Here is a 23208-nt window from a genome sequence, read left to right on the forward strand (position 1 = left end):
TTTCTTATTTTTTTTTCCAGTCCCTTTTTGCTTTCTTTTACGACCACATGAAACTTGAGAAGCCACCTAAAGCTAAATCATTTAGTGGAGTTGGGCAGTTCCCAAGTGTCCAACAAGAAGGCCTGCTTTAGGCTGCGATGGCCACTGTCATTCCTGGTGATTTGTCAGAAGTAAGAGATACCCAGAAAGTCCCTTCAGGGAAACGTAAGCGTGGTGAAACCAAACCAAGAAAAAACTTTCCTTGCCAACTGTGTGACAAGGCCTTTAACAGTGTTGAGAAATTAAAGGTTCACTCCTACTCTCACACAGGAGAGAGGCCCTACAAGTGCATACAACAAGACTGCACCAAGGCCTTTGTTTCTAAGTACAAATTACAAAGGTATTACACTCTATTTGTCTTTCAGATTATATTTTCTATTATGTTGGCCATGTGAAGCCGTTGTAAACGTATATATTTGTATACACCTTCTTTAGCTGCTTTGCAGAGAGGAAATGTTACGTAGATTAGACGGCTAGTTTTCGTATTCTAAGTCACATACTTTGATGTGTTAGTTGTCTTTGGGTTTTTTGTTTGTTTGTTTTTTTTAATGAAATGCTTAATGAGAGTAGAATTTCCGTTTGTTCAAAGAAATTACAAGGAAAGGGTCTGGACGTTTACGTGAGTATGTTCAGTCTCGCTCATTTGTTTGTGTAGTAATAGCTAAGAAACAGCGAATACTGAAGTGGCAACTTCAGTGGCTCATGCAGTGTTTAGGGGTACTGACTGTCCTTGTAGCGCATGTTAAGTTAAAGTGTGTCCATTATCAGGGAGCCTCTGTTGTAGCATAGCAGTTTAGCTTCCATTTGAAAAGTGAATACGTGCCATTTGTGTTGTGATACTTACAGAATATGTCTGTGTTTAAAGGCACATGGCTACTCACTCTCCTGAGAAAACCCACAAGTGTAATTATTGTGAAAAAATGTTTCACCGGAAAGATCACCTGAAGAATCACCTCCATACGCACGACCCTAACAAAGAGACGTTTAAGTGTGAAGAATGCGGCAAGAACTACAACACTAAACTCGGGTTCAAACGTCACCTGGCCCTGCATGCCGCGACCAGTGGTGACCTCACCTGCAAGGTCTGTCTGCAGACTTTTGAAAGCACGGGAGTGCTGCTAGAGCACCTTAAATCTCATGCGGGCAAGTCATCTGGTGGGGCGAAGGAGAAGAAGCACCAGTGCGAGCACTGTGATCGCCGCTTCTACACCCGGAAGGATGTCCGGAGACACATGGTGGTGCACACAGGAAGGAAGGACTTCCTCTGTCAGTACTGTGCACAGAGATTCGGGCGGAAGGATCACCTGACACGACACATGAAGAAGAGTCACAATCAAGAACTTCTGAAGGTCAAAACAGAACCAGTGGACTTTCTGGATCCATTTACCTGCAACGTTTCTGTGCCTATAAAAGATGAGCTCCTCCCGGTGATGTCCTTACCTTCCAGTGAACTGTTGTCAAAGCCATTCACAAACACTTTGCAGCTAAACCTCTATAACACTCCGTTTCAGTCCATGCAGAGCTCGGGACCTGCTCACCAGATGATCACGACTTTACCCTTGGGAATGACATGCCCCATAGATATGGATGCTGTCCATCCTTCTCACCACCTTTCTTTCAAATACCCATTCAGCTCTACCTCATATGCCATTTCTATTCCTGAGAAAGAACAGCCACTAAAGGGGGAGATTGAGAGTTATCTGATGGAGCTACAAGGTGGCGTGCCCTCTTCGTCCCAGGATTCCCAAGCATCGTCATCTAAGCTAGGGTTGGATCCTCAGGTCGGGTCCCTCGATGATGGTGCAGGGGACCTTTCCCTGTCAAAAAGCTCTATCTCTATCAGTGACCCCCTAAACACACCAGCCTTGGATTTTTCCCAGTTGTTCAATTTCATACCCCTCAATGGCCCTCCCTATAATCCTATATCGGTGGGGAGCCTCGGAATGAGCTATTCCCAAGAAGAAGCCCATTCTTCTGTGTCTCAGCTGCCCCCCCAGACACAGGATCTTCAGGATCCTGCAAACACCCTAGGTCTCAGCTCCCTGCACTCTCTGTCAGCAGCATTCACCAGTAGCTTCAGCACAAGCACCACACTGCCACGTTTCCATCAAGCTTTTCAGTAGAAGTCCAAGACGTGGACTGCTGACAGCAATCTATATGTAGCCCTGACTTAGATGACCATTTTTATTTTAGTGCCTACTTTAAAACAGCATAAAACTTTCTGCTTTTGTACAGTACCAGTTTTCATTAAGCCAGTATGAAATAGAAACAAGCTTTATAAATGAGCTTCAGAACCATTTGTGTTCAGTTATGTTTACCTGGGTATTTTTGTCCACACTCACTGCCAATTGTCATAGTTTAAGATGATTTTTTCTTCTAGGAAAGCCATTATTAGCAGTAAAGTCTTATGAGTCCCATGTTCAAATTACTTTAAGATCTTAAAATTTTCTGTCTAGCAACAGTGGCTCTACCTTTTGACATTTTGGCTCACTAAAGATCTTTACAATAGAATGTACAGTTTCTAAAACGTGGATGAATAACCTGAGAGCTTTTAAATTTTTACCAGTCTCTGAATGGATTCATAAGTAAATGTTTCAAAGGAATTAATCCAGTTTGGAGAGATAATAGATGTTTCTTAGATACACCGTAATTTCAGGTCAGTATATTTTGAAGACTTTGCTATTGTCTGGCTCAAATATTTGCCGTCTTTATTATACACGTATAAGGAAAACAAAACCTAAACACAAAGCACCAGTATTTCTAGCAAAAAGAGACTCCTGGTGAGGTGACAGTGGCATTCCATGGTATTCAGTAGTTGACCTTAAACTAGCACACGGGATGTTGGCAACATATCAAAGTTGTTCTTGTTCCAACTTAACAGCATGCATCGTGTTATGGCTTGGGAGTCTTCAGAGTCAGTGTGTGGCTAGATCTCTTTAATCTTTTCTGCCTTGTAGGGCCAAAGGGTGGGTCAGGTGCAGCCAGCAACTCTATCTTAATTGTCAGTTCGCAGCTAATCCAGAACCGAGAGCCATCGTGGAGCACAGATGTGAGGGGTCTTTATCCCAGAGTGGCCTGTCTTCTCTCCAATGGTGATGGTCTCCTAAGAAGGAAGATGTGAAGCACTTAGTTCAACTTGCGAACTTGTCTAGGGATCCTGTCCCTTGTTGCCAGGCTTAAAAACTAGACTCTTTAGGTGTAAAGGAGAAGCATGTCGCTTACATCACTCCTTGCTGAATTTAATACAGTTTTCTTTCCCAGAAGAGCCAAAAGCAGAAAATAAAACAGCCCTACCCTCATGGTATCTTTCTTATTCAGTATCGATTTCTCTCTCCTTGCTATTTTTGGAGGGAGAATTTAAAGTTAAATGCATTAGAAAACTCTTCGAGGAATGACCACAAAGTCTTAAGTGGCTAAAAATATATACAGTAAAACCCCACTTTTACACGTCTCTGGGAAATCAGGGGAGTGTTGCGAATCAGTTGAATCTGTAGAAGGGGGAGGAAACCAGAGCAGAACAAGCACTGTCTTAGTTAACGTGAAAGCAACAATCAAGAATATTGTGTTCACTAAATAAAGTAGTACGGGCTTTCCTCAGAGTAGACAACCACCATCATCTGTTTGAAGGTCAGATTATACTTTTCAGAATATTGGTTGCAACATCAGCCTACGAAACATATCTATTAAGCACTTGTTAACACCTTATTTTGGGACCTGTCTGTTGGGGTGGGTGTGAGGGGGAGGGTTTATAGAAGAGTATATATCTCTTAAAAAAATATTTCTGAGCACTCATTAGCCCTATATGGAAGCTTCTTTGTTTATAGGGCCAATTATCACTGCAGATTGCGATGTTTACCAAGAATTTCTAAAAATGAGTGCAGATTACTGAATATAATACATTATTTAAAATATTTGGGAGTAGTATAATTTGTGGAGAAATGTAAATTGTAATAATGTAAATGGGGGTTTCACTATATATATTATACACACACACACACACATATATCGCACTTCATAGAATCAGAATTGCTCTCTTAAGGGAGCTGTGACTCCCTGATACTCTATCATGCTCCTATTTTTTTTTTTTAAATTCTAGGAGCAGTAGTTTTTATACTTATGTATTTAAATTTTATTATAAAAAATTACATTTTATAAAAAAAGTGTGTTCCAAAGGCATTAAAATTATATATGTTTTAATAAGGAAATACATTTAAAATTTTTCAAACTGCTCCTAAGCTTTTGATTAGGAGAATATTTGCTCTGAAAGTAGGCTTTTAGCTCTGCTTTATTACTGCTTCCTCTAGTTTCTATGAAACAGATTGCTTACTTAAATCATTAGTTGAATGATTAGTGTTCAATATTGCTTTAATCACCATTTAAAAAAAAAGGAAAAAGAAATTGGTGACAGCACAAATAAATAGAAAACCTATTTTTACATAGAAGTCACAAATACAAGTGTGGAAGCACTACTTTACTTTGTCTAAAATGTGTTTAAGGAGAAGTCAAATTAATGACCTGAGACGTTGGCCTTAGTAGGCTGTATTTCACTGCTAATAAACAATTAAAAAGGGAGTACCAGGATTTATTTAATAAAGCATTTTGGAAATGGGGAGTGGCACCATACATGTATGTATATTTTTAGCCTAATTGTCACCCTGCCTGGAATTAAAATACGTGGAGGCACATCTTTCAGGGCACCAGGGTTAATATTGTAGAGTCTTACTAATCTTCATGTGAACCCCTCTTTGCCTGTTGCCGCCTCATAGACTTGAAATAACACTTTCCAAGGAAGAGAGAATTCAGCTCATGTTTTTCAAATTGACTATATACTGGTCACTAAACCCTTTTTGAGAGAATTTCTGTTCAAGACGAGGCAGATTCACTTATTTTAATTGCACAGTGCTCTAACAAGGATGTGATGCAGAACCAGCTCTTTTTTTTTTCTAGAAAAAGATGTGTTTTTACATCAACTGGATGTGATTAAAAATTGCCAATGCTGTTTTCATTCTCCCCATGGCCAGAATCATCATCCTTGAAATTTCTAGTAGTGCCTTTGCTTGATTAAAAAAAAAAAAAAAGGGATTATCATTAAGTAAAAATATTTCAGTTTAGAATTTGGACCTCAGACAAGATATTGAACCTCATTCAGTTTGAACTTCCACACGTGTGTACAAAGTCACCAGGCACAAAAGCATGAGTGTGGAAGGGCCTTGCGCTGTAAGCAATATTATCCACTGATACATGCAGATAACATCTTTAGTTATTGGCCACTGTTAAAATTCGCATTTTCAAATCCTCTTATTTACCAAGTGCAGTTTTCAAAGTTTCAGTTCTCCTGGCTGATCGCACGCCACTCTTTGTGCAACTTTTTAATTAGTGTTTCTTCCAAGCTATGTATTTTTGCCTATTTGTTACTTGTGCTTTATTATTCTTAGTCATTTGTGGAATAGAGTGATATATTGTGTTAATTTGGACAGTAGCGGTTTTTAAAAACCATATACTGACTGAAACATGAGCCAGAGCTGATTGCTTTATTAAGCTAATAATGAATGTTAAAGAGTACATATTTCAGGATCATTCATCTAGTAAGCAATACACATATATAGGCCAATATTTTTTTAAAAAATAGAGCTTGGTCAACCTCTATACTACACATATTACAAGATATAGCACTTTCAAAACGAATCTAAACCTTTACAGAAACTTTCTTATAGGTTATGCCTTTTATTTTAAGACTTATTATAATTTGTTTCAAGTGCCATTAGATGATATATATGTAGGCCTTTGATATATAATGCTTTGTGTTCAAAAATGGTAGATGTATATTAAACAGGTACATTTTTACAGTGTTTTCTTATCAATTTGCTATATTGCACAGAATCAGTGTGTGTCTTTTCATAAGGTTTTACAATGGTTTATTTTTTTACAAGGTTTACGTGTTTCAAAACACACTGTCTTCCCAGTATGTAAATTAAAAATTACCAGTTCCCCCAAGTTGCTTCTAGCCTACTGAGATCCATGTGACATTGGAGGAGGTCTTTTAAATGTCGAGTATTCTTCATTAGCAATAGCAGACTGTTATCTCTGACAAATAGTGCCTACGTTGACTTTACGTCTTTTCTCACACTGTGTCAGAAGCCATGTCTACAGCACAGTCTGTCGTGATTATGTAGATCCACAGAAGTCGCCTTGTGTAGTTTTGTGCTAAAAATTACCCCTACAAAGCGCCTTTTGGATCACATAAAACAAAGCAATCCCACCAGCGTTGGTAAAGGCACACTTAGATCATCACCCTTAGGCCCTTCTCTGTTATCACCCCTTTGAGGATGGAAAGGCAGTGTCTTTGATAAGCTTATCTAGCTCTAGAAATGACAGAACTATTGCTAATGTATAAAACACTTCCTTGTATAAGCTTCAATGGTACAGATGAACCAGAATGAATGTTTATCTTCTCAGAAACACTCCTTCAATATCATGTTGGATCATGCTGCTAACGTAACTTGGGATACAACTCTTCATGGTGCTACAAACTTCTCTGTCTCATTCAGTCATATTTTTTTAGCCATAGGAAAAAAAGGACTCCAGTAGGCGTAAAGGTGTACAATATATTTTTATACTGTGACTTGTCATTAACAGACTTTTACACCACCCACCACAATGTATTCACGTGCACTTGCAAAAGGAAATCTTGGACGTGCAAATGTTATCAGAACAAACCCAGCTTTTGTCCACAAGGTGACTATAACTCAGAATGAAAAGTGGGCTTCATAATATGGTGTGGAGTGAAGAACATGCTGTATGTTACTAACAGCCCTTTGAATTTAACAAAAACTGGGAATCCATTAGGAGATGGATTGCGTCATGCCTGAACATAAGCTGGACTGCTGAAATTGTATTTTTAGCTGATGAAAAAGTTTTTGGACTAGTACTCTAAAAAATGTTCTAATGATAAAGTTTTGAGTCAAAATAGAAAAATCTGCATTCCAGGCTGAATTTTGTATATTTTTATTGCATTTAAAATCGCTATTCTGTGATATTGGGAAATCAAGTGGCTTATCATGTATATCATGTACTTAAAATGTATTCACAAACTACTGTTGTATTTGTATAAAATATAGACAAAGATCGTATTTTTTTTGTGTGTATAAGCTCTGTAAAATAGCAATCACATTATGAAGCTGCAGTGATACTACATTTTAAACATCCACATCCAAAGAAGCAGGCTATTTATTGTCCAGTTACCCAGATATAAAATATTAACTTGCTGCTAATGAAACAATAGTACTGCAGCTTCTTGTGGCCTACAGTGTTATGTTTGCTGTAAGAAAAAGATATGTGAACTCCACAAAATATATGAATAAAATTATAGAATGGCTTTAGATAATGTAGATCTTCCTGAAATTTTAATAGATGATATATTTCTATTTGGTATAACTTTTTCTCTTCACTTTGAATTTTAAATATTTTCTCATTCGTAAATATACGATTCTAATAGCTGGCTCTAGGACAATACTTTGTTGTTGAAACAAAATGTAAAGTTCCAGGGTTTCTTTTGTTTTGTTTTAAAACTTTTGTACCTTTAAAGGAAGGATAGAAACTGTAAATAATAATAATAAAAGTCAAAAGATCATGCATCAGAATTGTAATCCAGATGAGCATCCAAAAAGACTTCCAAAAGGCAATTAGAATGTATAAATCAGTGTTTCTTGTTCATACGAGATAAGATTGGCATTCAGTATTCCTTTAACACTTACTGTCTGCCAGTGCTATAAATGATCCTTGGAGAGGTTCCCTTTGGGCTCTTTGTCTAAAATTTTGCTGAAAACCCTCCTTTGACAGTTATCTGTACCAAAACACACACACCACTTCGTCTAAAAGTCATCAGAGAAACAGTGATGCAGCTTCAGAAAGAGCGACATTACCCAGAGATTCGGTTAATAATCTGAGCGGGAGTCAATTGCAGAAATGATTCCTTGTATATCTAACAGCACCTCTTTCAGTGTGATAGGAAAATTGCCTCTTTACCTTTGGCTGTCCTGTGTAAGGCTCTCCTGCTTTCAGAGAGAGAGGAACCAGTGATTTCCAGTATCAGCAGTTCCTCTCTTCACGTGCTAACTTTCAGAAAATCGAGAAGCATCCCTTTGTTAATTCTTAAGGTTAACACTAAATACATTTTATTTTATTAAAATTCATGCATGTGAAATATTTCGAGGACTTTATCAAAATAAGATGCTTAGTTACAATACTTTAAAAAAGGACGTTTGGGATTAATTCACTTAAGGTATAATCTCCCTTACGGAAAAGTAGTTCGAAATGCAGTTTGTCTTTTGTATCAGACCCAACGGGGCTAAAAGACTTTTTCACTTGTGTCACTGTTAAACGAGAAAGTTCATACTGATGGTTTACCATTGAGGGGAGACAAAATTTCAAGTCTGGCTACAGACAGCTTGGGTTTGGCTGCCATTTTTCCTCAATCAGACATGTCCTCAGCAACAGGCACCACTTTGTGCTAAGTCCTCGGGGTATTCCAAAAGAAATTGGCTTTATATTGCAGTGTTACTGCAACTGCCGGAAAGCCAAAATATTGTATTGAGCCATACCCAGTTACTCTTTTTGCAGATCAAAAATGGTCAAATATTGGCAATGTCAGCCTAAAACTAAAACAAAACCCAAGATGTCTTGACTTCACTTGCATTCTTTTCAACACAGAGGTCAATAATAAATTTTTCTACTCTGAAGATGTTTGACTCTTGGCTAGTGTGGATGGTTAATTTTATGCGTCAACTTGGACGGGCCTGGGTACCCAGATTAGACGTTGCTGCGAGGTATTTTTTTAGGTGTGATTAACACTTATAATCAGTTGACTTAATGGGGGCGCCTGGCTGGTTAAGTCTGTTAAGTGTCTGACTTGGTTTCAGCCCAGGTCATGATCTCAGGGTCGTGAGATGGAGTCCTGGGTGGGGCTCCAGGCTTAGCGGGGAGTCTGCTTGAAGATTCCCTCTGCCCCCTCCACCCCACTCTGTCTCTCTCAAATAAATAAATCCTTAAAACACTACCCTCCATAATGCAGATGGGCCTCATCCAATCGGTTGAAGGCCTTAAGAAGAAAAGACAGGTTCCCCAGCAAGAGGGATTTCGGCCCCCAGACTGCCTTTGGACTCAGGCTGCAACATCAACTCTTCTCTGGGTCTGCAGGCTGCTGGCCTGCCTGCAGATTTTGGACTTGGCCAACCTCCATCATCACAATTTCTTCAAATAATACATATACATATGTGAATATGTTTACACACATCCGATTGGTTTGGTTTCTCTGAGGAACCCTGTTTAATACAACTAGTTTCAACTTTCATTCTTTAGTTGTGATGATTTTACCTTGAAAGTAGTAGAAATATTTTCCTCTCTGATATGCTTATGCCAGAGAATATAAATTCCCAGGTTCTGGCTGCTTTAGAAAAGACACACACACAAAAGAGCACAGTGCTTAATAGAGATTGTGTCCATAAAGAAGTCCTCAGAATCTCCTTTTCTGTACTGTTATTTGGGTTCCTATTACTGTAGATGAAAAGGATTCTCTCCCAATGAACAAGTTTCTTAAAAATGTGAACAGGCTAATGTTGCTCCACTCAGTAGAAGCATACTTGAAATGAAGACCAGTATTTATATACATGCACATATGGGAATGTTTGTAAATTGAATCTTTTTTTGAAAACAGGCAGACAGTCCATTTATAATAAAAACCACTTACAGAATAAGAATTAGGGTTCTGAGGAAATGAGAAAAGTATAATGGTTCCTCACATAAACTATGGAATTTTCTGTTTTATGATACTGGAATTTTTGCAAAGGTTTACCTTTTGGTTTATTTCATTTGTAATTAGAGAACTCTAATCTTTTGGCAGGGCGGTGGGTGGGGTGGGGGGGGCTTTCAAAGCGTCAGTGCATTCAGTATTGTTGGAATGATGTTGGTAAACTGCCCTGTTTCTAAAAATACATAATCTGTTATTAACATTCACACACCCCTGACGACATTTCTAAGAAGGCTCCTGTAACCAGATTTTCATGCCCTAGGAACGTTCATTGTGTTAGTAGGTTAATAGCCTAAGCCATGCCCTATTTCACATTTCAAGGTATGTCAGCTTTTCCCACCCCAGAATTAGTGGTGCTTAGTGGCTGTCACAGATACACGCCCTTTGAAAGGTCACAAAGACTATGTTGCTGAAAGACTTCAGGCAAATGAGTTCAATTCATCCCATTCTCTAAATTACCTTTCGCAGGAATAAAGTGCTACCTACTGTGGTATTTGCTTTTGTGAATTCTTTCGTGTGGTATTTCCCTATTTACTTCTAGTAAGTCAGTACCAGTCAGTGATCTGAATGACCCTGAAAATTCTTGTCCATTCTTAGCAGTCTGCCTGTCGCCTCCTCCTCCTCTTTCTCTTATTTTCATGTGAAGTTACTCCCTGGGCCCCTCCATCCCTCTGCCTTCACCGCTTCCTTTCTTTGCTCCTGCTTATGAATCCACATGCGAAAAACCTCATCATCTTCCACCCCCTTTTTAAATGATGGCTCTTCCATTTCTTCTCTGGCCTCACCCACAGAAAAGTAACTTTTTCTCTGAATGTTTATTACAGCATATGAGATCTTCTCGATAATAGGTATATCTTTTTAACTCTTCTAAGCAGTTAAGGGCAAAACCCTGTTCACACCGTCCCCTGCACACATATTTATTGGCTGAAGGGTAATCAACCATCTTAGTAATTAGGACCTGTTTTTTGAAGGAAATACTCTTTCAAAATATGAGCCTAGAAAACTTTGTGTTAATTTCATCACTTGAGTTACCTTTGTGGTATAGAGAAGTTTATTTGATACACTAGAGATTGTGTGATCACACTTAAAACTTCCATTTTGTTCTTCCCTCTTGCACCAAACCGAGCACATCCCACAATAACGTATGATTTCTTCAGAAGTAAACTGCTCTAAGTGCTTTCACTACAATGAACCAAAACTAAGAACCTCTGAGAACTCTAATTCTTATACATTTATCCTTCAAAAGCTCTCACCATGGAGTCTTTGGCTCTATTTAAGATTTCTGGAAGGTGAGTGACCAGGTAACAGGCATCAGTAGCTGGAGTTCTTAAGATCTTTTTCATCAAGTACTCCAATAAGTGCTCGTAACAGAAATTCTCTCTCTTTGAAATCTCCTTCGATGTTACTCAAACTTTAATTTGCTTTTTCTCCTTCACAATTAGACCACTGAATAAAAAGCCACCACTGAAGGGGAAACTTCTTGTTCGCTTATGCTGCACAAACAATGAAAATCAATTTTCCTTTAAAAAAAAAAAAGTCAAACTCTAAACCTAAAGCTGACCTTGGAAGTTCTCCCCTTGCCTTTACATATTAGTCCAGGGAGTGAAGGCTGCTGCCCAGGGCCACACAGCTACACGAGGCAGGGCCCTGGGGTCTCCCCACACAGCCCCGAGCTCCTTCTGCTTGCAGGTGGCTAAATTTCCCCACCCCAGCCAGCCTTGTTTGGGAGATAACGCCACTTAGGGGAGAGGTGTCACCACCTGCAAGGCCACAAGCAGAAATCTCTTAAAAGTCTTGTGCTTTGCCTTCAAGTTTCAAATTCTGGGAAGATAACAAAAACCACATGGCTTTGCTTCCCTTGTCAGGGCTTATTACTATCTTCATTTTACACGAAGAAACCAAGGCTTGGAGAGATAGTGACTTGGAAGTGGTGGGACTTAAACCAGGTTTTTTGACCCCAGGTCTTGTGTCCTTAACTACTCAAGTTTCAGGACAGCCAATACCCAGGCATCCAGAAGGAGAGAGGAAAGTGGAGATTGAGCATTGGGGAGACAGCACTCTCAAAATACACTGAGAATCCCCCCACCCCACCCTGAGCTGAAGGAAGATCCAACATGTGAGATTAAAAAAAAAAAAAAAAAAAAGTCTGTTCCACCAAGTCAAGGAAAGTATACTGAATATTTTCACAACAAACAACCTAGCAACAAAATAGATGAAACATTTTTAGAAATGCTAGGAGACTTTGGTTAAGCCACAGTCTTACTTAAGAAAATATGGGGAATTATGAGAACAAATGAAAAAAAAAAAGGTTCCAGATACCTACAATTTGAAAAAAAATCAAAACTGACATCAGACTTACCTAAAAAATTATATGATAGAAGCCAGTGGAGCCAACCAAGTTGTCAGACTGTTCAAGCAAAATAAGACTTCTGACGTGGAGGCTTTTAAAAAGTAAATTGTTCTCTTTATTTAAAGGGGAAGAAGCTACAAATAACCCAGAAAAGCAATAATGAAATCAATATGGACATCTCAAGAAAGCAGAAGCTACATAAGTGGTGAACAATAATGCTAACAATTTGGTTAAATCTGAAGTATGATTGTTTGCTGGGGAGCAAGCATTTTTGAAAGAGAAATATGACTGTAAATCAGATGCCTTCAAGTGGGAATGTAGTCACCACTCACGTAACTAGGCTTACATATCAAGGTCTGATCACACTTGGAAAGAAATCTTGGGAGACTTCTACATGAAGCTATATAACAAGTACTATGGAGTGAGATATGGAACAATCCAGTTTGGTAGGGAGCGATTTGGTGCCATAACAATACTGGAGAAGCTCAACTTTTTACAGAAACCTATAGAGAACCCCAAATTCTCACTGTTAGGAAGAAGAAGGCAGGACAAGATGATAGCTATCCTTCAGGCATCAAAATTAAATAAATCCCAACGCAGTAATTCAGATTTGGGGAGACTGGATTTGCCCTACGTATGTATGACCAGCACCCCCTTCCCAAGTTTGATTCCTGACAAACAGGATCCATTCACCCTATAATAGTTGACTGGGCACCTACTATGCATCAGGCATTACTCCACGTGCTGGCAATACAGTATTGGACACCAAGTTCTATTTCCATGAGCCCACATTCACTAGAGTGAGTTCCCAAGGAGTGAAAGCCAGGCTTCCCTGCTGCTGGCCACAATGCTCCCCAAATACACTCAGGATCATGCTAAGAAACTACACCTCCTTGTTTGCTGCCAGCATGTGGGCCTGCATCTCAGAAGTGGACATTGTGTCCACCAAGCCACAGCTCAGTGTCCACTGACACCCACCACCGCCTCTTCAGAGTTTGCAGATCCACTTGGAATGGCTGAAAAGGAGAAGCGATGGTGGTGAAGAGATCACACTCATAATGACAACTGGGGGATGACCTGGGAAGGGGACTAGCCCACTTTATACCCCTCCCTCGCTGGTGCCCATCCAACCTGGAGCACTCCATCTTGATGGGGTTCCAGCTTCCAGCCTCCTGAAGTGCTTGGTGCCAGCGCGGCTGTGAGAGAGATCGCCCGCTAACGGGGCCGGGCACGGCCAGCCAGCCCAGGGTGCCAGTGTCAGGAGCAACCTGGAGGCCGCGTGCCTGCTGCCTGCGGGACAGCGGCAGAGGCCCCTCAGGGAAGGAGGACGTGCTGACACAGGCAGCACGCAGGTCGGGGAATTAGGAGCCCGTGAAGGTCAAATATGTAGTTTTGAGACTTTCATGAGACTTCAGAATGGGTCCGTACTGAGCCACTGACAACACACAATACACCCTCCCTGATGCTAAGATATTTCAACAGGCATGGGAGAATTTTGAATTCTCCCCAAATTCTTAAATTCTGATAAATATTGCCAGATCGCCCTCCAAAACAGTAACACCAACTTACATGTGTTTTGTTTTTTTTTCTAACTGTTGATGAAGGTGAACATTTTTAAATAGGAATTTATTCTTCAGGCAGCCCCGGTGGCTCAGCGGTTTAGCGCCGCCTGCAGCCCAGGGCGTGATCCTGGAGATCCTGGATCGAGTCCCACGTCGGGCTCCCTGCATGGAGCCTGCTTCTCCCTCTGCCTCTCTCTCTCTCTCTCTCTCTCTCTCTCTCTCTCTCTCTGTGTGTGTGTCTCTATGAATAAATAAATAAAGTCTTTAAAAAATTTTTAAAAAAGGAATTTATTCTTCTCTAAGTTGCTATTTATATGTGCTTATTTCTCCAGATGGATGTTACTACCATAATGTCACTTTCTTCATTAGGAGCTTGAAATGTACCCAAGGATTTGGGGGCATAAGAGGAATGCATATTACTATTGGTGCAAGTTCTCAGCTAACTATAAAATTTGTAAGTATCATTAGCAAAATTTTCCAAACAAACATTACTAACACAACTCATCAAAACTTATTAATTATATCTAATGCATTAATATTAATCATTGCTTACAATGATATTTAAATGAATTTTTGCTTAAGCATTATTTCATAAGAATGCGAATGTTGGGCAATGTTTTTGTTTCCTGATCTTGATCAGTATGAGCAATGCTTTAGTAAGCATTCATGATCATAAGTCCTTATTAATCAATCTATGGGACAAACTCTCAGAAGGGGTTGAAGACTATTTGAAATCTTAATTTTAAGAGATGTTGCCAAATTGCTTTTCAAAAACGTTATATTGTTCAGTTGCTGTTAACACTTCACATTCCTACAGCAATATGCAAAAACACTATCTCCTACCGCCCCAACCAGTAAGTAATAAGCATTTGGTTTCCTTTTAGTTTTGCTTGCCTGATGGCAGTAACGAGATAGGATTTATTATTTTCTGTAACTCTATGTGACTATCTAGTGAAATGGTTCGTTCGAATAGTTCCTTTTTACATTCTGTGATTTTCATTTGGTTCTTTTCTATGATTTTTCTTTCTCTGTGGAGATTTTCTATTTGTTTGTTTAGGGAGTATATTTATTCTTATTCCTTTGAGCACAGATTTCAACCTCTTTTCTTCTAATTCTAGCCACAGCTCCTTCTTAGGGTCAGCCTCCATCAATCACCCTTTTTCTTGTGTATGGCTCACAGATTTCTTCTTTGTATTTCTAGTAATTGTGTGATTTTGGTATGTTTCTCTAAAGAGCTTTGGGTTTGTTTGTTTGTTTGTTTGAGACTTATCTCCTCTAGGGTGGGCTGCAACTGATATAGAGGTTCTTTTAGCTTAAATGGGGCTCTTTGGGGTCTGCCCAATAATAAATAGATGGCTATTTCAAGGATTAGAAATTTGGGCCAGTTTATACACAGAATTTGGCTCTTGCTTGATAACACTCTTTTCTGGGATTCTCCTTGTTCACCTTTTCAGCTTCTGTATTCCCTTCAAACTCTGTGTCTGGTTTTTCAACTCAGTAAGAAGCAGAGTTTTATCTGAGTCTTAGTAGTCCCTGGGAATGTAATAAACTTGGAAAGTGAATTTTATTTGCTTTGGTTTATAATACCTGCATCTGAAAATGCTATGAAATCTGTTAGACCTTAGAAAAAGTTCCTCAATATTATGTGTTTCCTTGGTTTATTGTGTATGGCCTTTGCCTACAATATGAAGGGTTGTTCTTTTTTTCTATGTAAACTGCCTGGATAGCAAATATTTTGTATGATTACTAGATCATATGATAAGCATATGATTAATATAATAACCAAGTTTTATACCATCATTCAAAATGGCTGTACCATATTTTTCATCTCCATGAATAAAGAGGTCTTGTTGCCCCACATCCTCCCAGGGTTTGATATTATAGGATGTTTGAATGTTAACTGGAATTTCATTGTTTTGATTTGCATTTCCCAATGATAATGATGTCGAGAACCTTTTCATATGCTTACTGGCAATTATGTATCATGTATAGTAGAAATATCTGTTTAAATCCTTTGCCCATTTTTTAAACCGGACTTTATGTTTTTTATTAAAGTGATTATTTTCTTATGGTTGAATTTTAAGAGTTCTTTATGTATTTTAGATTTAAATCCTTTATCAGACAGGTATTTTGCATAGATTTTCTCTCAGTCTGTGACTTGTCTTTTAATTAAGTATGTCTTTGAAAGAGAAACTTAAAACTTTTGTAAAATCCAATTTATATGTCTTTTTCCTTCATGAATTGTACTTTTGGGGGGGTAGTATCTAAAAACCCAACCTAAGGCTGTGCAGATTTCCTCCAAGATTTCTTTTAAAACTTGTTTAGTGTTATGTTTTACATGTAGGTCTATGTTCCATTTCTATTTAATTTTTGTATAAGATGTGAGGTTATGTATTGAGATCCTTTTCTTCCATTTTGTTTGTTTGGCATATGGACATCCAGTTATTTTAGCACCACTTGTTTATTTCTGGCCTCTCTATTCTGTTCTGTTGACCTGTCTCTTTCTTTTCACCAGCATCACATTGTTACAATTATTGTAAAAGTCTCAAAATCAGAAAATGTGAGTCTTCCAAGTATATTTTTCTTTTTCAGAATTGGCTTAACATTCCTTTTGTTTTTACATACATTGTGTAGATTGTATACATTTTAGAATCGGCTTATTAATATCTACTAAAAAGCTTGCTTGGATTTTGATTAAGATTTTTGAATATATAACTCAAATTAGGAAGAGTAGATACCTTTCAAATACTGAGTCTTGTAATATATGAACCAGGGTATAGATCTAATCATCCAGATCATCTTTGATTTTTTTATTGGTACTTTGTAGTTTTCTGCATACAAATCCTGCACATATTTTGTCACTACTTTCTTTGCTATTATTGTAAATGGTATTTTTTTAGAATTTCAAATTCCAGTTGTTCATTGGTGGTGTGTAAGAATACACAAAATATTAACTTTGTCTCCTGTGACCTTGCTAAACTCATTTATTAATTCCAAGGGATTTTGTGTGTGTGTATATTTGGTGGGACTTTCCACACAAATAATCATCTGTGAATAGACAGTTTTATTTCTTGCTTTCCAGTCTCTATGTCTTTTCTTTTTCTTGTAGAAACTAGGACTTCCAGTATGATATTGAATAGAAGCAGTAATTGAGAACATCTTTGCCTTGTTCTAGATCTTAAGAGGAAAACATTCAGACTCTTACCATTAAATATAATATTAGTTGTAGGGCTTTCATGAATACTTTTTATTGGGTTAAGGAAGTTCTGTCTATTCGTAGTTTGTATAATTTTTTAAAAAATCATGAATAGATGCTGTTAATGCCTGTTTTGCATTTACTGATATGATGATGTTTTTTCTTATTCAGTATACTAATATGGTGAGTCACAGTGATTGATTTTGAATGTTAAACCAGCCTTGCATTCCTAGGATGAACCATACTAGATGTGAGATAGTATCCTTTTGTTATATATTGCTGGATTTGATTTGCTAATATTTTGTTGGGGATTTTTGTGTCTGTGTTCGTGAGAGATGTTGTCTTGAAGTTTTCTTTCCTCTGGATATATGAGAAAAAGTGTGTGTGTGTGTGTGTGTGTGTGTGTATACATAGATGATAGATGATAGATAGATGATGATGATAGATAGATGATAGACAGATAGATAGATAGATGATAGATAGATAGATATTCTCCATCAGTTTACAGTTATGCATCCAAAAATTTCAACCAAACAACTCAGAATTCAGCCTAGCATTTTTCATACATTAACTGCTTTCTTCAACAGTAAGAAACCTGGCTCTCATTATCCACAATATATTTACTTATCCAGTTATGGAATACACATAAAGTAGTTTCATAATTGCTCACCCACACTTACTAACTAGAGCACAATATTTGTTTACAGTTCTTGTGGTCTTTAGCCTGTGGGCATATATTCAAAATACTGTGTTCAAAGTTATCCCTCATGGCCTTTCAGTGTGGTCATGTTATCCATTTAGAATATATTTAAGTTCATTTGTTTCTGTATTCTAGTTTTTTGTTATTTCCCACTCTTGTTAATATTTTCTTTAAGTATGTGAAACATTAACATAGTTCTAAAATTCAGAACATATTAAAAAGTAAATCAAAGAAATGCCCCTTTGTCATCACTTCTATTCCAGTGCCCTCATGCTTTCCACCCAATTTTCACCCATTAGCCTTGGGAAACAGTCTCATTAGTTTCTGGTCTATTATTTCTAAGTTTTGTTTCTTTCCCTTTTTTTTTCCATGAATAATCAGACACATGTATATTTTCTTATCTCCCTTCCTTCACTGATCTACATTTTGCATTTTCAATGGGATATCACTCCATGTCAGTTGATAGAAATCACCCTTATTATTTATTTTACTTGTAGTACTTTGTGTGGATGTGGCATAGCTTATTTAACCTCTCTCCTATGTCTGGGCACTTAGATTGTTTTCCATATTTTACAATTACAAATAATCATGTATTTTAATGACTTTGTTCATATACATTTTCATATTGCGGAGTTTTATCTACCAAGGTAATTACAGAAGTTGGATTGATGGGTCAGAATGTAAGCACATGTGTAGCTTTTTTGATTTTGTAAATTCCTCTCCAAAACAGTTGTATCAAAGTGTATTCCCATTTATGTTGCTTCTAAGAAGTTATTTTTATACTTTTCTCCAATATATATAGTTGTTTTCCTGGAAAGTTTGGCCTGAATTAAGTATCTCATTATTATAGAAAACAAGAAATTGCTTGAGCATCAATCTTAAATATGGGATGACAGTTAGTGACCATTGGACATTTCAGGCAACACCCCACATGGAAGACACAGAGACCAAAATGGCAAAAAAAAAAAAAAAAAGAAAGAAAGAAAAGAAAAGAAACTCATGTGAAACAAAGGCAATGAGGAACAGAAAATAATTTTTAATCCTTTAATTAATATTCTCAGGAGTATATTTTTTTCACAAAAGACATAAAAAAACAGTGTGTGTATATATGAGTAATATAAAGACAGTTATACGTGTATGTAAGTACACATACACACACACACAGACACACACACATATTCATGTGTATTTCCTAACTCTACCTCTGAGAGGGCTTAGAAGCAGTGATACTTACTAGCAGTGATCACACTAATAACCAGATCTTGGTTTCTTTTTTTTTTTTTTTTAATTTATTTATGATAGGCACACAGTGAGAGAGAGAGAGGCAGAGACACAGGCAGAGGGAGAAGCAGGCTCCATACACGGGGAGCCTGACGTGGGACTCAATCCCGGGTCTCTAGGATCGGGCCCTGGGCCAAAGGCAGGCGCTAAACCGCTGCGCCACCCAGGGATCCCCAGATCTTGGTTTCTAAGTACCATTCTCCACTAATCAGTTCAGAGGTCTTTGGACTGCTTCTAGGACTTGAAGCAAGAAAAGTACAAGACATTCCTGGAACATCTTGTACCAGAAAGTAAGGAAATGTTCATAGGATGATATGGAACATGTGAAAAATGACATAGGAGCCACCTTAAAGTGGCACCCATTGGCCTAATTTGGGGAAATTGGGGCAAAAATAAACAAACAGTAACATTTGGAATCCATGGAATAAGGGAACATAAAAGGTCATGATGATAGAATTATTTTTTTAAATATTTAATTTATTTATTCATGAGAGACACAGAAAGAGAGAGGCAGAGACACAGGCAGAGGGAGAAACAGGCTCCACACAGGAAGCCTGATGTGGAACTTGATCCCAGGACTCTGGGATCACGACCTGAGCCAAAGGCAGGCATCTCAATGATAAAAATTAAATGAATAAATATAAATAAGTAGAGAAATGGGATTCCAGCTAATTATTGGAGAAAAAGAATGATAAAATTCAAAAACTATGAACTGGCAACTCCCATAGTGCTGAGTAATTCACAGTGAAACATCAATGGGTATAAACTAGTGAGATAAGCATTGATGAGAAGCAGCATATTTGGCAAGATGGCGGAAGAGTAGGGTCCCCAAGTCACCTGTCCCCACCAAATTACCTAGATAACCTTCAAATCATCCTGAAAATCTACGAATTCGACCTGAGATTTAAGGAGAGAACAGCTGGAACGCTACAGTGAGAAGAGTTCGCGCTTCTGTCAAGGTAGGAAGACAGGGAAAAAGAAATAAAGAAACAAAAGGCCTCCGAGGAGGAGGGGCCCCGCGAGGAGCCGGGCTGAGGCCGGGGCGAGTGTCCCCAGGACAGGAAACCCCGTCCCGGAGGAGCAGGAGCTGCACCAACCTTCCCGGGCGGAAAGGGGCCCGCAGGGAGTTGGAGCAGGACCCAGGAGGGCGGGGATGCCCTCGGGCTCCCGGGGACACTAACAGACACCTGCGCCCCGGGAGAGTGCGCCGAGCTCCCTAAGGGCTGCAGCGCGCACGGCGGGGCCGGAGCAGCTCGGAGGGGCTCGGGCGGCGGCTCCGCGGAGGGGGCTGCGGGGCGGGAGCGCGAATCCCACAGCGCAGGCCCCGGAGCACAGGGCGCCGGGACACAGCCCAGGATCCGGCCTCCCCCCGGGACAGGCAGAGGCCGGGAGGGCCCAGGACAGCAAGGACGCTCCTGCCCCGAGCTGAGCAGATCAGCGGCCCCGCCCCGGAGCCTCCAGGCCCTGCAGACGGGGAGCCCCGTGGTGACTGCGGGAGCTGACTCCAGGGCTGCAGAGCTGGCCCCGCCACTGCGGTTGTTCCTCCTGGGGCCTCACGGGGTGAACAACCCCCACTGAGCCCTGCACCAGGCAGGGGCAGAGCAGCTCCCCCAAGTGCTAACACCTGAAAATCAGCACAGCAGGCCCCTCCCCCAGAAGACCAGCTAGACGGACCAGTTCCAGGGGAAGTCAAGGGACTTAAAGTATACAGAATCAGAAGATACTCCCCCGTGTTTTTTGTTTTTGTTTTCTTTTTTCTTTTCTTTTTGATTTCTGATTGCTTCCCCCACCCCACCCCTTTTTTCACCTTTCTTTCTTTTTCTTTCTCTTTTTCTTCTCTTTTTTCCTTTTTTTTCTTTTTTCTTTTTCTCTTTTCTTTCCTTCTCTCTCTTTCTCTCCTTTTCCCAATACAACTTGTTTTTGGCCACTCTGCACTGAGCAAAATGACTAGAAGGAAAGCCTCACCTCAAAAGAAAGAATCAGAAACAGTCCTCTCTCCCACAGAGTTACAAAATCTGGATTACAATTCAATGTCAGAAAGCCCATTCAGAAGCACTATTATACAGCTACTGGTGGCTCTAGAAAAAAGCATTAAGGACTCACGAGACTTCATGACTGAAGAATTTAGATCCAATCAGGCAGAAATTAAAAATCAATTGAATGAGATGCAATCCAAACTAGAAGTCCTAACGATGAGGGTTAACGAGGTGGAAGAACGAGTGAGTGACATAGAAGACAACTTAATGGCAAAGAGGGAAACTGAGGAAAAAAGAGACAGACAATTAAAAGACCATGAAGACAGATTAAGGGAAATAAATGACAGCCTAAGGAAGAAAAACCTACGTTTAATTGGGGTTCCCGAGGGCGCCTAAAGGGCCAGAGGGCCAGAATATGTATTTGAACAAATCCTAGCTGAAAACTTTCCCAATCTGGGAAGGGAAACAGGCATTCAGATCCAGGAAATAGAGAGATCCCCCCCTAAAATCAATAAAAACCGTTCAACACCTCGACATTTAATAGTGAAGCTTGCAAATTCCAAAGATAAGGAGAAGATCCTTAAAGCAGCAAGAGACAAGAAGTCCCTGACTTTCGTGGGGAGGAATATTAGGGTAACAGCAGACCTCTCCACAGAGACATGGCAGGCCAGAAAGGGCTGGCAGGATATATTCAGGGTCCTAAATGAGAAGAACATGCAACCAAGAATACTTTATCCAGCAAGGGTCTCATTCAAAATGGAAGGAGAGATAAAGAGCTTCCAAGACAGCCAGGAACTGAAAGAATATGTGACCTCCAAACCAGCTCTGCAAGAAATTTTAAGGGGGACTCTTAAAATTCCCCTTTAAGAAGAAGTTCAGTGGAACAATCCACAAAAACAAGGACTGAATAGATATCATGATGACACTAAACTCATATCTGTCAATAGTAACTCTGAACGTGAACGGGCTCAATGACCCCATCAAAAGGTGCAGGGTTTCAGACTGGATAAAAAAGCAGAACCCATCTATTTGCTGTCTACAAGAGACTCATTTGAGACAGAAGGACACCTACAGCCTGAAAATAAAAGGTTGGAGAACCATTTACCATTCGAATGGTCCTCAAAAGAAAGCAGGGGTAGCCATCCTTATATCAGATAAACTAAAATTTACCCCGAAGACTGTAGTGAGAGATGAAGAGGGACACTATATCATACTTAAAGGATCTATCCAGCAAGAGGACTTAACAATCCTCAATATATATGCCCTAAATGTGGGAGCTGCCAAATACTTAAACGAATTATTAACCAAAGTGAAGAAATACTTAGGTAATAATACACTTATACTTGGTGACTTCAATCTAGCTCTTTCTACCCTCGATAGGGCTTCTAAGCACAACATCTCCAAAGAAACGGGAGCTTTAAATGATACACTGGGCCAGATGGATTTCACAGATATCTACAGAACTTTACATCCAAACTCAACTGAATACACATTCTTCTCAAGTGCACATGGAACTTTTTCCAGAATAGACCACATACTGGGTCACAAATCGGGTCTGAATCGATACCAAAAGATTGGGATCGTCCCCTGCATATTCTCAGACCATAACGCCTTGAAATTAGAACTAAATCACAAGAAGAAGTTTGGAAGGACCTCAAACACGTGGAGGTTAAGGACCATCCTGCTAAAAGATAAAAGGGTCAGCCAGGAAATTAAGGAAGAATTAAAAAGATTCATGGAAACTAATGAGAATGAAGATACAACTGTTCAAAATCTTTGGGATGCAGCAAAAGCAGTACTGAGGGGGAAATACATCGCAATACAAGCATCCATTCAAAAACTGGAAAGAACTCAAATACAAAAGCTAACCTTACAGATAAAGGAGCTAGAGAAAAAACAGCAAATAGATCCTACACCCAGCAGAAGAAGATAGTTAATTAAAATTCTAGCAGAACTCAATGAAATTGAGACCAGAAGAACTGTGGAACAGATCAATAGAACCAGGAGTTGGTTCTTTGAAAGAATTAATAAGATAGATAAACCATTAGCCAACCTTATTAAAAAGAAGAGAGAGAAGACTCAAATTAATAAAATCATGAATGAGAAAGGAGAGATCACTACCAACACCAAGGAAATACAAACGATTTTAAAAACATATTATGAACAGCTCTACACCAATAAATTAGGCAATCTAGAAGAAATGGACGCATTCCTGGAAAACCACAAACTACCAAAACTGGAACAGGAAGAAAGAGAAAACCTGAACAGGCCAATAACCAGGGAGGAAATTGAAGAAGTC

At 39.2% G+C, this 23208-nt stretch overlaps 1 protein-coding gene and 1 long non-coding RNA gene across 3 annotated transcripts in view; one reads left to right on the top strand and one right to left on the bottom strand.

Annotated features, from left to right (window-relative positions):
* The window catches only part of PLAG1 (PLAG1 zinc finger), a 44338-nt gene extending 41694 nt beyond the window's left edge, over positions 1-2644 (top strand). The window contains exons 3-4 of one of the 2 annotated variants that reach the window (XM_055318398.1): positions 21-379; positions 905-2644. In XM_055318398.1, coding sequence (XP_055174373.1) covers positions 138-379; positions 905-2162 — 1500 coding nt within the window. In that variant the 5' untranslated portion in view covers positions 21-137 and the 3' untranslated portion in view covers positions 2163-2644. The remainder of the gene's footprint in view (positions 1-20; positions 380-904) is intronic. The other variant, XM_055318399.1, reaches the window with a different exon arrangement.
* An 86-nt stretch (positions 2645-2730) lies between these two features.
* The window catches only part of LOC129505379 (uncharacterized), a 39099-nt gene continuing 18621 nt past the window's right edge, over positions 2731-23208 (bottom strand). Inside the window, exon 3 of the long non-coding RNA XR_008663514.1 lies at positions 2731-3142. This is a non-coding gene — a long non-coding RNA (uncharacterized LOC129505379). The remainder of the gene's footprint in view (positions 3143-23208) is intronic.

This window comes from Nyctereutes procyonoides, unplaced genomic scaffold (assembly GCF_905146905.1).
Source record: "Nyctereutes procyonoides isolate TBG_1078 unplaced genomic scaffold, NYPRO_anot_genome, whole genome shotgun sequence".
Taxonomy (NCBI): Eukaryota; Metazoa; Chordata; class Mammalia; order Carnivora; family Canidae; genus Nyctereutes; species Nyctereutes procyonoides.